Source organism: Balaenoptera borealis, assembly GCF_965194805.1.
Source record: "Balaenoptera borealis genome assembly, chromosome: 6".
Lineage (NCBI taxonomy): Eukaryota > Metazoa > Chordata > Mammalia > Artiodactyla > Balaenopteridae > Balaenoptera > Balaenoptera borealis.
In genome coordinates this window covers 129562183-129579309 of record NC_138863.1, presented here as the reverse complement: position 1 = coordinate 129579309, position 17127 = coordinate 129562183, and the positions used below count along the sequence as shown (strand labels likewise).

Sequence of the window (17127 nt, the reverse complement as noted above, 5' to 3'; positions counted from 1 at the left end):
TTAAAGTGCAATATGTGTTAATCAAGTTTTTTGAATTTAATAATTAGCAAATCCATGAATTTTTTTAATCATGCTTCTTTGTAAAAGTTTTATATGTTTAAATGAACGCTTCTGATTTGAAAGTGTGAGTCGATTTTGACATTTCTGCTTTAAGATCCAAGCATGTGAGTTTTAGTGGCTCCTAATCTGTTACGAAGCCACAGTCTCTTGGCTCTGCAAGTGCGCTTACAGACTCATCTTCTGTCAGTTTTTACCCAGTGAGCTGAGTGACCACATCACTGCCCGCGTCTGCCTTCCCACTCCTGTCCCTGCCATCGTTGCTGTGTCCAGAGGCCCAGCAAGGCCCAAGTGCCTGCATCACCTCTTTTCAAAAGACTGAATGAAATGGTCCTGGTGCCAAGTTTGGAGACTCTTTTTATGTGCTAGAAGGGCCTCCAGTGTCCTCACTCTGTTCCTGAACTTCGGATACATTTATCATACTTCAGAGTATTTATAGCTCATTCCTAGTATGGGTTTTGATTTCCCAGAATTTTCCTATGTGATGATTAATTGGGAGGAAGATTTAATTGATGAGTAATGGAAAAGTTCTGAATTTTAAAAAACTACCATTAAATTTTTGGTTTTCTTTCTTTTTTTTAATCTTTCTTGTTTAGATTTGTTCGGACAGTATTACCATTTTCTCAAGAGTTTCAAAGAGATAAACAGCCAAATGCACAACCCCAGTATTTGCATGGATCAAAGGTAGGTTCTTTGGTGTTTGTATTACGATTTTTAAGTTCATAACGAAGCGTATTTTGAAGTTTAATTTGAATCAGTCTAGTTTCAATAATTTGAATGTATCATGCCACATATAAAATGTTATTGTTTCCTTCACTTAGCACCCTTCTGAAAAGTAATGTAGTGCTGGGACAGCTTCTGGCCATGTGGTGGGTGTCAGCTGTGAGACTGTTGGAAGATTTAAAGGTGTAAAAATATCAAGCCAGGAAAGTTTGTGGAAGACGCTTGGGGGTGGGGGGCACATCTGTGATGGAGGGGCAGGGTGGCCTGTCCAGCTGTGACACCTTAGAGGGAGGAGCTGAGGTGGGAAGGGGCACGCGGAAAACAGCTGACATCCGGGAACCACGGGACACCCACCATCCCATGAGATGAGGCAGGTTTCCCGGCTGACATGGGAAAGCTCACTGAATACCCAGGCATTTGATAGAATTGCCAGCAGCAATTCTATGCAGCAAGCAAGGGCATTGCTAAAGGTTAGTGTTGTCAGTATTTAAAGTACTCTTACAATTTAATAAGAAAAAGACAAGCGTTCTGTGCTAAAAAGGAGGCAGGTGCATCTGCATCTGCAAAGTAGGTGCCCATCTCGGGGGGAAAGAAAGATTAGATTGTGCTTTTTAAAGCGACCAGCTGTGACTGAACTTAAACTTATGGATTTCATCCTCTTTGAGAAATTGTTCATGGCATTTTTATTCTTAAAACCTAAACCAGTAATTTTTTGTTAGATCATTTGGACCCCTAACAGAAGTCTAACAAAAGTTTGCGTGAGGAACGCTGACGTTGACTGTTCCTCTCATATGATACTTTCTTGAGGATCAAAGAAAGGCAGAATGCCAGAGCATCACGCTGGCAGAGCTGAGCCACCGTGTTCCTCGTGAGCACTCAGACGTGTCAGCTGCGCTTCAGTGTGCTGCTGTGCAGTTAGAGTGTTCGCACCTATGGGATTATGGAATACACAGGAATCCGGTTCAGAAATCCAGTCCGTCCTGTTGTTAGGAGCGATGAGTGAGGGCTAGTGTCTTACAGTAATAACGTCGACTTAGGTGAATGCCCATTTATGGCGTTACCTTTTTGGATCCTGGTAGTATCACCACTCTGAGTGAACAGTCTCTTGAGTACATCACTGATGTTCTCTTTCCTATAAGGTAAGTAAGGTTGTCCCTACTTCACAGTTGAAGATACACAGTGTTGAGGGCATTAGAGAACCCAGGGCACGTGACTAGTGAGTCTGGAGCCCTCGTCCACTGGTTTCCGGGCGAGGCCCCAGTCTCTGCATCAGGCGTGGTCAGCAGTGTTTCTTGACTTGAGCTGTGAGGCTCCCCTCCTCTGAGTCTGCGTGTTTTATAGTGTAGGATTTGTAATTTTGCCCTCTCCAGAGGTAGTTCCTCCTCCCCTTCCTCTTGAGTAGGTACATTGCTCCGGTTGTGTTGTCCCTGGGATGTGCCATCTTCGGGGTGAGTGAGGGGGTGAATGAGGTCTTCAGGAAGCCAGACACTCATCGGGGGGGCCGGGGACTAGGTGTCATTGAGCCCCAGGCCCCGAGCAAGTGAGGGTGGCTTTGGGAGTGAATTTTCCCACTTGTAACATGAGGCCATTTAATTTCACTAATGATTTTCATGTTTTTCAAGCATTAGAACTTATTATCAAGCAAAAACCTCACCCAGAATCCCAGAATCTTTTTTTTTTTTTTTTTTGGCTGTGTTGGGTCTTTGTTGCTGCGCGCGGGCTTTCTCTAGTTACAGTGAGCGGGGGCTACTCTTTGTTGTAGTGCGTGGGCTTCTCATTGCAGTGGCTTCTCTTGTTGCAGAGCATGGGCTCTAGGCACGCGGGCTTCAGTAGTTGTGGCTCGTGGGCTCTAGAGTGCAGGCTCAGTAGTTGTGGTGCACGGGCTTAGTTGCTCCGCAGCATGTGGGATCTTCCCGGACCAGGGATCAAACCCGTGGGCAGGCAGATTCTTAACCACTGTGCCACCAGGGAATTCCCAGAATCCCAGCATTTAAAGCACAGTTTAGGGACACTGCTTTGGGAAAACAAGTGTTCTCTTGCTGCAAGTAATAAGCCCTTCCTTCTCTGGATTAAAAAATAATAATAAAGCACAGTTGGTACTTTGAGGAGCGATGGCAGGGGGCAGGTTGTGTCTGAGCCCACAGTCAAGATACAGTCTTTTCAAGTCTGATAGGGTTGTAGGGATGAATGTGAGACAGGCATTTGTCAGTGTTTCCACCTTGGTGAATCTTGCATTTATTTGATCATTGGTTTGGACTCAGACTTTCTGTGTTGATGGTCCCAGGATCACCTGCACATTTGGTGATTCTCCAGAAGGATTCATTCACAGCCGCAGTTTATTACAGCTAAAGGACACAAAGCAGGATCAGTAAGGGGGAAAGATGCATCTGGTGGTGATGGAAGCAGGTGCGGGCTTCCAGTGGTCCCTCATGGGGGTCGCATGGGACGTGCAGAGAGTTCCTGCCCAGGAAAGAGAAGCTCACAGGAACACCAGGGTCCAGGGCTAGGGGCATAGACACAGCCACCTGTGTGACTGGCCCGAGTTACTGAAACCCCAGAATCCCCAGAAGGAAAGGAGGGGCTTGCCGTGAATCACTGTTTGTGCAAACAACCTAGACAAGCTTGTACAGCATGGTTAAGTGTCCCAAGTGTAGAAAACACCTGTATCAGTCGGCAACATAGGCAACATTTCAAGGGCTGAGTTCCCAGGAATTGCAAGCAGGCGTCCTGAGGATATTCATTCAGAGCCGAGCAACTAGACTTTTGCCAGTTCTTCAGAATCCTTACTGTCCTGATGTGGTTCTCTGTGTACATAGAGGAAATATTTAAGACAATTATAAAAGGGGAAGGGGGAAGGTTATAGGGACCTAAAAGCAGGTGAGAGTGGTACATTTCACTCAAAAGTAGTAACATGTTGATAACAGTAGGTTGTGATAACTTACATAACGTATAATGTAAGACCTGGAACATCACTGAAAGACCTGTGCAAAGAGATACTTTCAAAAATTCCACAGTTAAATCACAACAGAATTCTAAAAAATGTTTAAATGACCCACAGGAAGACAGGAAGAATGAAACAGAGCGTAACTTAAAAATCAGTAATTACATTACTTGTAAATGTATTAAATGTAAGTGGTCTAAAGACAGTTTAAAAGGCAGAGGGATTGACAGAGTGGATTAAAAAATATGACTGTATAAGAAACTCACTTCAAGTCGATGATATATGTAGGTTAAATGTAAAAGGATGGAAAAAGATGTATCACAAACATTAATCAGAAGAAAGCAGAGTGACTGTATGAGTATAGGATAAAGCAGATTTCAGAGCAAAGAATATTACCAGGGACAAAGAGGGAGGGACATTACATAATGATAAAAAGGTCAAGCCACCAAGAAAATATAGCAATCCTAAATGTTTATGCACCAAACAACAGAGTTTCAAAATACTTGAAGCAAAAACTGACATGAGTGAAAGGAGAAATGAACAACGCCACAGCTGTAGTTGGGGAAGTCAACATTCCTTTCACTTAGTAATCGAAAGAATAAGTACACAGAAAATCAGCAACAAAAAAGAATGAACACCATCAACCAATACGATGTTAATGACGTGTGTAGAACACTTCATCCAACAACAGCAGAACATACATTCTTTTCAAGTACCCATGGAGCATTCTCCAATATAGACCATACCCAGGGCCATAAAACAACAGCAACAAAGTTCAAAGAACTGAAATATTATAGAGTGTGTTATCTGACCACAGTGAACTCAAACTAGAAATCAGTAACAAAGAGATGACAAGAAAATCAGAAATTAACACATTTCTAAATGATCCTTAGGGCAAGGGGAAGTCTCAAGGGAAATTTTTTAAAAAGACATTGACCTAAATGAAATGCAAATATATCAGAATTTACGGGGTGCAGCTAAAGAAGTGCTGAGAGGGAAACACATAGCACTGAATGCTTACATTGGGAGTCTCCCTGATAGGTGTGCAGACGTCTGTGTCCTTAGACAAGCTTGGAGGTCCCGTCTGACAAGAAACCACCCTGACTACCTTTCTCGCCTGCCCCCCCTGCAGGGCTGCTGTCCCCCACTCCCTGCATACCCCACTGCCTCATCAGAGTCTATCCTTGGTGTCTCCCACAGGAGACTGGGAGCAGTAACATGGGGGCAGCAGTGAGGCTCTGAGATACATTCATTTCTCATTCCAGGACCTCAGAATGTCTTCTGTAGGACTGGCAGTTTAATAAATTTTGAAGAACCAAATGGTTTTGTTTTCTTCCTTCTGTTTTAGCAAGCTTGTTTTTATGTCTTCAAGTTGAAAACATAGATATCAATAAAGGGCAGTCCAACAGGTTCTCTGGATGCCCCCACCTGAGGGCGCTGTGTGCTAATGCACTTTACGTATGGATTCTTCATCTTGACCTGTGCGTGGGGCTACGTTGAAAACCCTGGCAACTTCCATCAAGCGCTGGCCTTCTCTGTCCCCAGGCTTTGAACCTGGCCTACTCAAGCATCTACGGCAGCTACCGGAACTTTGTGGGGCCTCCACACTTCCAGGTCATCTGCCGGCTGCTCGGCTACCAGGGCATTGCAGTGGTCATGGAAGAGCTGCTGAAGGTGGTCAAGAGCCTGGTATGTTTCCCTCGGTGGGCTTCCTTCCCGGGGCGGGGGGTGGTGGTGGTGGGAAGGACTCTGCACACAATTCCTGTGTGGGGAGGGGCTTTCCACTCCATCTCTCACATCAGTCTCCACGCGTGAGATTTCATTTCCAGCCAAAGTCCCGGGTCGTTACCGTGCATTTGACTAACAGACTCCTTTTCAGAAGTGCCCGTCACACCCGCAGCCTGCGGGGCGGTGTGGCTGGCGGCTGACACAGCCCATCTCTTGCAGCTGCAAGGCACAATCCTACAGTACGTGAAGACGCTGATGGAGGTGATGCCCAAGGTCTGCCGGCTGCCGCGGCACGAGTACGGCTCCCCTGGTGAGCACAGCGTCTTCCTGGGGTGCACCGGGAGGGACGGACGGTGTCAGCCATAGGCCCCAGTAAGGGAAGTCAAGTCGGAAATTACTGATAAGGATCAGATCTGCCTTCCCCAGGTGGGAGGAGGTGGGGAGCCCAACCAGAGCCTGATTGTTTCCAGCAGAAAAAACCAGCCAGCCTTTCAACCAGGAGCAGGTGTGCAGGAGGGTGTGTAGGAGTTGCCGTTTGCGGTGGGCATGCTGGGTGGGGAGCGACAGGGCTGTGAGCCCTGTGCACCTTGGGTCTCCTACAACACCAGGATCTTGAAGGTCGCTGACCAGGGAGGGGCAGGGAGCTCCACTGCCAGGTCCAACTGCCCAGAGGCCTCAGAGGCAGCCCCGTGCAGGGGTGCTGCGTCCCCTGACAGCGCAGCCCGTCTGTCTTTCTGCCTGGCAGCCTCGCTCTAAATGAGAGCCTGTCTCATTGGCTGGCTGACCGTAGGGCCCTCGGGCAGATGTGCCCTTTGGGGTGCCAGACAGACCTGCATGGCCTGACCAGAGCGGATTTGGGGCTCTCCATGTAAACAGCCTTCGTGACCTCAGAAAGCATCGCTCGTGATAAAGTTGGACTACAGGAACCCTCATCTCTTAGCAAAACTGCCTTTTGTCTCATATTCGTTACTACTTTCTTAAAAGCTGGACAGCTCTCTTATTAAGTGACTTGGGCCCACACGTGGGTCACCCATGAGAGACTGTTCTGATGGGTAGTCGGCTGGTGTGGCTGAGCCCCCGGATGTCGCTGGCACCGCCCAGGGCTATTGGTGTCTAAGGGGACAGTGAGATGACCCCTCTGGCCCCTGGGAAGGGACATAACCGCTGGTCTGGCCTGGCTTCGGAGGATCTCAGAAAACAGATGGGTAACATTGGGATAATAAAACTGTTGCTCAGATCCTGACTAGAGGTGGATATTTTAAATGTCAGAGACAGGCCATTTAGGCCACGTCCAGAGCTGGTCTGGGGCAGAGCTGTGGACTTCAGGGCTGCTCCGAATGTCCTCGCCCGGCTGGCGTGGCACCACCGTGTGGTTAGTGCCGTGCTGCTGGGAGCGCCCCTGCGCCCTCGTGCCGTCTCAGGTGGACCGCAGAGAGGAGAGGGCGGCCTCCCAGGCAGGCAAGGCTGTGGGGTCCTGGCCGAACGGCATTCAGGGCCGGACCTCTCGGGATGAGGGGTTTCAAGTCGTTCCAGTTTCTGCCTTTGCTCTCCTCAGGGTTGTTGTGGCTATTCTAGGTCTTCTGCATGACTGTAGATTCTGGAGTCAGCTTTGGGGATTTTTGACTGCATCAGCATTGAATGGATGGATTGAGTTCTTTCCAGACTTTACGCCTTGTGTCTTTTCCTGCCTTATTACAACATCCAGGGCCTCCAGGACAGTGGTGAAGATGTGTTGTCTTGCTCTGGAGCTCTGGGAGGAGGTGTGCAGATTCACCACTGAGTGTGACACTGGCTAGCTACAGGGTTTTTGTAGATGTCCTTTATCAGACTGCGTACATTCCCTTCTGTGCCTGTGAAGGGATACTGAATTTTACCAAATACCTTTTCTACCTCTGCTGGAGATGACAATGTGGTCTTTCTCATTTATTGCGACGTGATGCCTCCTCTGAAGATACAGGCAGACCTTGGAGATATTGCAGGTTTGGTTCCAGATAACCGTAATAAAGTGAATATTGCCAATAAAGCAAGCCACATGAATTTTTTTTATTTCCTGGTGCATATAAAGTTATGTTTACACTATACTGTAGTCTATTAAGTGTGCAATGACACCATGCCTTATAAAACATGAATATCTTAATTAAAAACACTTCATTGCTAAAAAAATGCTAACCATCATCTGAGCCTTTAGCAAGTTGTGATCTTTTTGCAATAGTAACATCAAAGATCACTGATCCCAGATCACCGTAACAAATACAATAATAATGAAAAAGTTCAAATATTTCAAGAATTACCAAAATGTGACACCGAGACATGAAGTGAGGAGACGCTGTTGGGAAAACGGCACCTATAGACTGGCTTGATGCAGGGTTGCCACAAATCTCCAATTTGTAAAAAAAACAATATCTGCGAAGCACAGTAAAACAAGCTATGCCTGGACAGGGTTGACAGAGAAAGAGGCTTTGGAGCTGAGGCCCAGCACTCAGGTGGTGGACAAACCACCAGTGCAGGGAAGGTGCTGGGGTCAGGAGACGTGCGGCCATGTCCTTGTGGGCACGATGGCAGTGTGAGAATGCTCAGTGCTCCCGGCCGTGAACCCCAGGCTGCTCCCTGTGGGGCTCCCTCCCCTCCAGCCTCCCCCAGCCCCACACTCATTCTGTGCCACCACAGGCATCCTGGAGTTCTTCCACCACCAGTTAAAGGACATTGTTGAGTATGCGGAGCTGAAGACGGTGTGCTTCCAGAACCTACGGGAGGTAGGCAACGCCATCCTCTTCTGCCTGCTCATAGAGCAGAGCCTGGTGAGTGCCCTGCCCCGCCCCGTGTCCCGCCAAGCCCCCCTCCCCACGGGTGATGGAACAGGCCGAGCTTTAGATGCTTGATTCAGTGGGGTTATTTAGTGGCGGAAGGGGAGCAAGTATCGTAAAGCACCGTTCTTTTCTCATGACTGTTTAGACTTTAATTTGAATTTGTCCCCTACAACTGGAAAACAAAAATGCGATGCAGTTCATCATTTAAGAATGTCTTATTATATAGTATTTGCTGCATCTAAATTAACATATGTGATATACACATAAGGTAAAAGCACTGCTGCCCAGGGGAATTGTGTATGATGGAAATTTCCATAGCTGCGGCTGTGGAGCCCTCGAAATGTGGCTCCGTGTGAAGAACTGATTTTTAAATTTTGCTGAATTTTTTTTTACATTTAAATAGTTGCATGTGCCCCATGCCTACTGCAGTGGACAGCATAATAAAGCAAACACTGGGAGCCCACCACACTGGGAAAGCACACATGGGACACCCACTTTCTCCACTGATTGCCTCCTGGTGGTGTCGTTTAGCCTCTCCCTCTGTCCCTTGTAGACCACGTCAACTGACAGTTCTGCACCGAGAGCCTTGGTGAGTGTAGCATGGACTCTTGCGTGGCCTCACTCTGCCTCTCCCTCAGGACTAGAGAGCCGGGCATCTTCCCTGGTGCTGGCCTCTTCCCGTCCTGTTAAATGCTCCGTTTGTATCTTTTGTCCATTTTACTATAATTTGTGTATCTTCTGTATGTCACACTTAAATGCAAATACCTCCCCCTGTTTTTGGCTCGTCTTTCCACTCTAACAGTGGTGATGTTTGGTAAACTGATACTCTGAATTTGAATGTAGGCTCTCTTTTTTTTTTTTGTCTAACGGTTAGCACTTTTTGTATCTCTTCAAAGAAGTCCTTTCCTACCTAGGGGTCATAAAGATATTCTTTCATATTTTCTTCTAAGGGTTTTAGGTGTTGCTTCTCTTCAGTTTATACTCCTTGTGGAGTTGGTGTTTGTGTGTAGTGAGATGTGGATGAGGTTCTTTTGTCCTCTGTGGGGTAACCAGTTGTCCCTCCTCCAGTGGCCGAAGGAAGACTCCTTTCTTTGCTGGTCAGCAGTGTCACTCTGTCATCCTTCAGCTTTTTGTGGATGTGCTGGTCTGTTTCTTGGCTTTCTTCCTCATTCCACCGGTCTGCGTGTCTGTCCGTGGCCTCTAAAACGTTGTCTTACTCATGGTAGCTCTAACTTAAGTCTTGACACCTGACAGGACGTGCTCCTAACCTTTTTCTTCTTCAAGCACATGCTCCCTCTTTGTGGATCTTTGCTCTGCTCTGAAAGTGTTAGAATCGGCTTGCCAAGTGCATTGAAAAAGCATATTGGCATTTCGATGGGAATTGTTTTGCATTTCTGGCTCCGTCTGGGGAGATCTTTTCTCTGTTACTTCTTAAAGGCAGTCTCTTGTCTCCGGGGCCCTGGCAGCTTGGCAGAGGCAAGGTCGTGTTTTGCAGTGACCGGGGCTGGGGTGCCCGTACACTGTGCAGGGCGTGGCAGTCAGACTGCCAGGCCTGTAGGGGCTGAGCCGCTGGACTGGCCCTCTTACACCCAGGTACACAAAAAAAGAAAATATGTTGGCTGTCGTGTCAGGGAGTCCAAGGTCGGTTACAGGGTACAGCCTCCGGTCAGGACCCGCATCTTCTGGCTTCCCCTCTGCTACTCTGCTCCCCGGAGACCCTTTCCATGTGGTGCCAGAGATGGGTACCTCCCAGGCCCTCACTGTCCCACTAGCTGTGACTCGGCCCAGCCCCCCCTCCCCTGCAGCAGGAATGGTGGTGCAGGGCCGGCGGGCGGCTCCCTGAAGAGCTGGTGTCCAGGGCGGCCTCACTCCAGGAACAGCTGAGGGAGAACTGAATCTTTTATCTTTCATGTGTATTTACATGTGAATTTTTAACAACCAGATAAGTTAGGGAAAATTCCTTTAAATAGTAATCACTCATCATGAATTTTAAAGATTTAATATAGGAAAATTCCCTTCATGAGTGACTTTTCCTGAAACACACACATAAAGGGAACACTTGGACATTTGTTGGCTTCTGGAAGGAGTGTGATCCTGTGTTAGAAACTTAGGGAAAGAGAAATCTGGAACTGATGTGATCCTTACCTGCCCAGACCCTTCAGTAATTCCTGTTGTCTATCCCTGGACACCAGTGCAGCCCTTCTGAGGCGTCCAGCACTCTCAAAGCACCCCCCCCCCCACCCTTCCCAGGTGTCCAGCACTCTGGATGGCCCCCTGCAGTTCTTGGGGACCAGCCTCAACAGTGGCTGGACCTTCCAGGTCTCAGGAGCCAGGTGAGTGCTGGGCCTCGGCGCCCAGGTGACACAGATGCCCGGTGTCTCTTCCCTTCTGAGACCAGGGCCTGGGTCTCAAGTTTACACCCTGTACTGGGCTCCCTTGTGTGACAAGCACGGTGCTGGGCATCTAGGAAAGACATTAAGTCAGTTGGTCTTAAAGCAAACTTTGGCTTATGAGTGGATGGATGTTTCTGAAACAATAAATAAAAAGGTCATCTACAACTCAGTTGAGTGCCGTTTTCTTTTCACTGCAGATTCCGTGGCCCATGAGTGGCCCCTGGACACGGAGGCTCTACCTGCAGGAATCTCTGTCCTCACCCACTCCTGCTCTCTGTGCACCGTCACCCTTTGCTTCCTCCTTCCCCCCTGACCTGTCAGTGCACCTTATGGCAGTGGCAAGAAGCCGCACTCTTTGTGTTGGGCATATCTGCTCCCAGGCCCTGCCCCAGACTGGAATTTTGTGGTCTTGCATTTGTCCTTTTGGAAATAAGGGGTGGTGTTTTCCAGTACCAGGGTGGGACTCTGTAAGGTGAAAGATGCATGGCTCTTCTCACTCCATCTCATCAAACCCAGATTCCAGACACTGATCTCTCCTTGGTGGTTGTTTTGGTGTCTCCAAGGAAAGTGGTAATAAACTGTGTTTGGCATTTGTATGGACTCCCATTAATATAAATGGAGATGTTAAGCGTAGATGTGTTCTTCAAATTGCCACATTAGAAAAGTGGGGTAACCGCCACCCAGCTGCAGGGGGCACTGAGCCTGTGGTGAGGCCCCCAGGGTATTGGTGGCCCCAGCTGGCACCAAGATTTGGTTGAGTAACCAACAATGTTGATCTTACTCTGAACTTCTTCATTGGATAGATACGTCTACCTTTCTGAAGAAGGGTTTTTTCCTTTTGTTCTTTAAATTCTGCCCTTTAAGCCCAACCTGAAATTTTTGGTGATGTAGTTCTTTTTAGCTTATATGTGTGTGTGTTTACTGAACTTTTTGTTTCGTAATAGTTTTAGATTGCTTTTTTGTTTTTTATAAATTTACTTATTTAATTTATTTTTGGCTGCGTTGGGTCTCCGTTGCTGCACGCGGGCTTTCTCTAGTTGCAGGGAGCGGGGGCTACCCTTCGTTGCCGTGCGCAGGCTTCTCATTGCGGTGGCTTCTCATGTTGCGGAGCACAGGCTGTAGGTGCAGGCTCAGTAGTTGTGGCTCGCGGGCTCTAGAGCGCAGGCTCAGTAGTTGTGGTGCACAGACTTGATTGCTCCGCGGCATGTGGGATCTTCCTGGACCAGGGCTCGAACCTGTGTCCCCTGCATTGGCAGGCAGATTGTTAACCACTGTGCCACCAGGGAAGCCCTGCTTGTTTGTTTTTAATACTGAATTTTATAGCCATTCTCCCTCTTTCTCTGGCTAGGTTTGGGTGCAGAAATTTGAGTTCACTGTCAATGACACCTGGAAGCTGCACTGATAGCCAAGTGATCCCTCTAAAAGTGGTGTTGCCAGCAGGCAGGTGCTTTTACCACCTATAGAGCCCTCCATCTGTGTGGCTCTGCCCCAGCCGTTCCACCCAGCAGCTCTCTTCCCTCATCAAAGTCTCCCATCCCCCATCCATTGGCCCGGCCACTTTCTTGCAGTTAGTCACCTTCCAGATGCCCTCCAACCCTCTTGGTGCAGATGGGCTGATCGCCCGTCTCCACTTGGCTTTTTTCACTTGACAGTAAATATATTTTGGAGACCACTCCGCATCAGTAAGTGGTGACGTTCCTCAGCCTCTCTTAGCTGCGTGGCACTCCACGGGCATTGCCCCCATGCTGTGTTTGCATGCTGTGCCGTCACCGTCTGATGCCTTCCTTCTTTAAGCATGTCCTCTTTCAGCCCCCACGCCTCCTTCTCCTAGTGCAGGGGGCCTGGGGACCAGGTCCTGTGTGCACTGGCCTAGAGGGGCTCCCGTCACGTGTATGCTGCATGAAGAACTCGTGTTGTTGCTGGACTTGGGCGCAGGAGACGGGGTGGAGGTCAGCCTCCCTCTGGGGGGTTCTGGAGGAGCAGGGGTGGCTGATAGGCTGCTGCACCGGGCTTACGTTAGGTGACGATGGGACCCTCACTTGATGGGTACAGAAAGCCTTCTCTTCCTCCTCTTGGTCTTAGCCTTGCTTTCATCTTTGGGGAGATCCTCAGAAGGGAAACTCTCATCAGTCAGTATGTTTTGACTCTCTGATAACCATTTCTTTAACAATTTTTTTTATTAACGTTTCAGGATGGGTGTAGAGTAGGAGGCATGAGAGGCCATTCTCGTCTTCCGCCTTTTTGCCCTGAGGTGAATGCACCGCGGTCTAAGGAGCTTTCCCTTGTTTACGGGCCCTCAGACTCGGGAAGGGCGCCCTGTTCTTGCCCATCTTTGGGTTCCTGCTGGGCTTTTAGGAGTTCTGCAACCCCTGTGACATTGGAAGTAAACTTTCTCCCTGCATTGCATTGTTCTGGAGGTCTTGTGTAGCGTGGGGTTTTATTGCCTCTTTAAAGGAGTTGGTGATCCAGCAACAGGTTCAGAGCGACTGCTCAGAAACTTGTTTTGGGCTCTGTGGGGAATCGCTGACGCTGCCCCTTCCTTCTGCCTTCTGCGCTGTTTACACAGGAAGCACCTCCTTCCTATCTCTGCACAGAGGGCTGCAAAACTGTAAAATACGAAGGCCATGTTCAGTGCTGGGTTTACTCATGTCTCTGTTTAAATTAGTCAAAATAAGTAAAAATGAAAATTCAGTTCCTCAGCCACATTCCAAGTACGTAATTGCCACATGTGGCTGGTAACTACCTTAAGAGCACAGCTAGGGGACATTTCCATCATCCCAGAGACTCCTGTTGGGCAGTGCTGTTCGCAGTGTTTAATTTACACTAAATGCCAAGGACGTGCCTTGTTTTCAGCGCCTGATTTCTTGGTCCATTTTTGCTGTGAGATAAGCTTCCTAACACAGCCTTCGTTTTCTTTGCTCTAGTCTTTGGAAGAAGTATGCGACCTGCTGCATGCAGCCCCTTTCCAGAACATCTTACCGAGAGTCCACGTGAAAGGTGAGCCAGTCCTCTGACCAGGGCAGGGATGCATGTCTGTGTGGCCAAAGAGTTCTCGTTAGCTACAGGCCAGCTTTGTTTGGGTTTCCTGCCTGTTCAGTCATAACCTGGGGTAATTGGTAACATAATGTAGTTAAATGAGTATCAAATAACGGAAGTGTTTAGGGCTGAAATGCAGTGTCTTGGATGTGCTTCAGAATAGCACGGAAGCAGGGGTGTTGGGTATCTATGAAACAAGAGTGCCATCTCGTGATTGTTGCAGCAGATGGGCACAGAGGATTCATTGTACTGTGCTCTGTTTTTGATTACATTTGGATTTTTCAATAAGTTTTTAAAAGTGAATATTGAACAGAAAATCAATTCTCTGAGTTAAAATAGCAAATGAGCCAGTTCCATAAAAGAATTTTCAAAGAGAACCTACATGTATAATGTTAAACATTTTTCATTTGGTTGGTTTTTGTTTGTTTTGACAAAATTAAACTTGTGCAGTTATTATTCATACAAAGGAACAGAGTGTAAAATATTTTTTTCCACTGCAGAGGGAGAGAGACTTGATGCCAAAATGAAAAGACTAGAATCAAAGTACGCCCCACTGCATCTTGTCCCTCTCATCGAAAGACTGGGAACCCCTCAGGTAACGCATGTTGGGGCCGCTGTCACTGCTGTGAGCTGGGCCCCCCACGTTAGGCCACTGGCGGGGCTGGGGCTTGAGAGCAGGGGTTCTGGGTGAGACGCAGCCCTGAAGCGTCGTGAGGGGGGACGAGCCCACTCAGCCGCTCAGGCCCCAGTGTCTCAAGTGGGGCTTGTAACAGGACCTTGTCACAGGGTGGCCGGGAAGTTTGAATGAGCTAACACGTGGAAGGGACGTAGAACGTCACCTGGCACGTGAGACAGACACAGAAAACGTCGCTGTTTTTGTCGTCCATCCCTTCACGAAGGAGGCTTTCTCATAGGTTTTTAAGAAGAGAAGGCAGGGAGGAGTTGCGTGAACTTAGGCCAGCTACATCAGAGTCTGTCAACCTCAGCACTGTCGCCATTTTGGACGAGATAATTCTGTGTTGTGGGGACTGTCCTATGAATTGTAGGACATTTAGCAGGATCCCTGGCCTCTACCCACTAGATGCCACTAGACCCACCCCAAGCTGTGACAACCAAAAATGTCTCCACACATGGCCAGATGTCCTCTGGAGACAAATCACCCCCCGTTAAGAACAGCTGTACTCGACAGTTCTCAACTCTGAAATACGTTTAGTGTGGTAAGACATACGGGTAATAGCTGACATATTTATTTTGTTGATGCTTATTTCTAAAAACCCTCTTCTGCAAGCTGGGATAGTTTCCAGTGAGTCAGAAACAAAGCCGGAGTACTTTAGTTTCAGCACCAGCCTCCTGCCATGCCCGTGACGTTTTGTCCTTCCTACAGCAAATTGCAATAGCAAGAGAGGGGGACTTGCTGACGAAGGAGCGCCTCTGCTGTGGCCTGTCCATGTTTGAAGTCATCCTGGCTCGGATCCGGGCCTTTCTGGACGACCCCATCTGGCGGGGGCCCCTGCCCAGCAACGGGGTCATGCACGTGGACGACTGTGTCGAGTTTCACAGGCTGTGGAGCGCCATGCAGTTTGTCTACTGCATTCCTGTGGGGACACACGAGTTCACAGTCGAGTAAGCGCGTGTGCTCGGGGTGGGCTGGGGGAGAGAGCCTGGCGCTGGGCTAACACAGGGGACCACCTGCCTCTGGAAACGGACCCCCAAGTTGCTGAGCTGCTATAAAACTGCTCAAGTGCCCAGCAAGTGCCTCAGGGCTGGGCTTCTGGAGTTGTCCGAACTCATGGAAACTTGTGCACGTCAGGTGTGCGTTTTGCTAGATAGGAGGGCCGCAACTTCATGAACTCATTCTTCATGGAGGAGCCACAGTGTGCCAGAGGAGCCCCAAAGAGGTGTTTACCGGGGACACACCTCTGCTCAGTGTTCCGGGCGGGGCGCGCAGGGGGTCTGGTCGCTGGAGTCTGATCACTCACCCTACCTACCGCTTCTTGTCCCCAGGCAGTGTTTTGGCGACGGGCTCCACTGGGCTGGCTGTATGATCATTGTGCTTCTTGGGCAACAGCGGCGCTTTGCTGTACTGGATTTTTGCTACCATCTACTCAAAGTCCAAAAACATGATGGCAAAGATGAAATTATCAAAAACGTGGTATGTGGAAGTTTCACAAAAAAAAGATACTTTCTAGTTACTATAAGTCGTTTTTCTGGGAATGTTTCTCATGCCAGGACAACTGAAGCTTTCTTTTCACTCCCCAAATGAATCTAAATAGAATTAGTAAGTAAAGGAGTCTGGTACTGAAATACTAATGGTTCCATTTTCCTTCTATTTTCAAGGTATGTAGACCTACTTCAAATTATAGAGCCTTGTAAGATCTCCATTTTCAGATTATTGGCATACCCTTCAAGTCTTCTGGCTCCCTTCACTGTAGTTAAAGTGTGTTTGAGGCTTTTTTAAAGATCTTTTTGTGTTTTATGGATTCTTTGTAACTGAATTCCAGAAAATACTCTGCCATTATCTTTTCAAATATTTTAGTTTTTCTTCCATTTTGGGACTTCAGTTAGATATGTGTTAGACGGACTTATCTGGTCTCCACTTAATATCTCACAGTTTTCTAGGTCAGAAGTCGGGTACAGCACAGTTCAGCTGGGTCTTCCATTTACAGTTTCACAAGGCCACTATCAGTGTGTCTGTAGGGCTGTGCTCCCTTCTGGAGCCTCTGGTCATGGATCTGCTTCCAGACTCATTCAGGTGGTTGGCTCAATTCAGTTCCTTACAGTTGGAGAACTGAGGTGTCCATTTCCTTTTCCTTGGCTTTCTGGGCTGTACCCAGAGTACTGTCTTCATTTAACTAACTCACTTCACCTCAGTCTGACCTGCTGTGCTTCTACTTTCAAAAGTCATTAGTTTATATTTAAAATGTTGACTTGGTTCTTCTTCAAATTTTGGTAGTAACTGATAATTTTATCTTCTTCATGGAATTTTTTCCAGTTTTTATTTCTTTACACATTTCATGTATCTTATGTTCTTTATTTTTTAGTTCTAGTATCTGAGGCCTCGAGGGGTATCTAAAACTCTGAAACGTTCCACTGCATTGGACTTTTTTTTTTTTCTTTTTGGCTGCATCAGGTCTTAGTTGCGGCACGCAGGATCTTCTTTGCAGCACGTGGGATCTCTCATTGCAGCACGCAGGCTCTTCGTTGCGGCGCGCAGGTTTCTCTCTAGTTGTGGCATGCGTGTTTTCTCTCTCTAGTTGTGGCGCGCAGGGTCCAGAGTGCGTGGGCTCTGTAGTTTGAGGTATGCAGACTCTCTAGTTGAGGTGCGCGGGCTCTGTAGTTGTGGCGTGCAGGCTTAGTCGCCCCGTGGCATGTGGGATCTTAGTCCCTTGACCAGGGATCAAACCAGTGTCCCCTGCATTGGAAGGCAGATTCTTTACCACTG

At 48.0% G+C, this 17127-nt stretch overlaps 1 protein-coding gene across 1 annotated transcript in view; it reads left to right on the top strand.

Annotated features, from left to right (window-relative positions):
- Positions 1-17127, top strand: part of CYFIP1 (cytoplasmic FMR1 interacting protein 1) — a 95785-nt gene that overhangs the window by 76446 nt on the left and 2212 nt on the right. The window contains 8 exon segments of the mRNA XM_082395473.1: positions 654-741; positions 5267-5410; positions 5669-5759; positions 8117-8247; positions 13574-13646; positions 14186-14280; positions 15070-15308; positions 15690-15837. Of these exon segments, the coding sequence (XP_082251599.1) occupies positions 654-741; positions 5267-5410; positions 5669-5759; positions 8117-8247; positions 13574-13646; positions 14186-14280; positions 15070-15308; positions 15690-15837 (1009 nt within the window).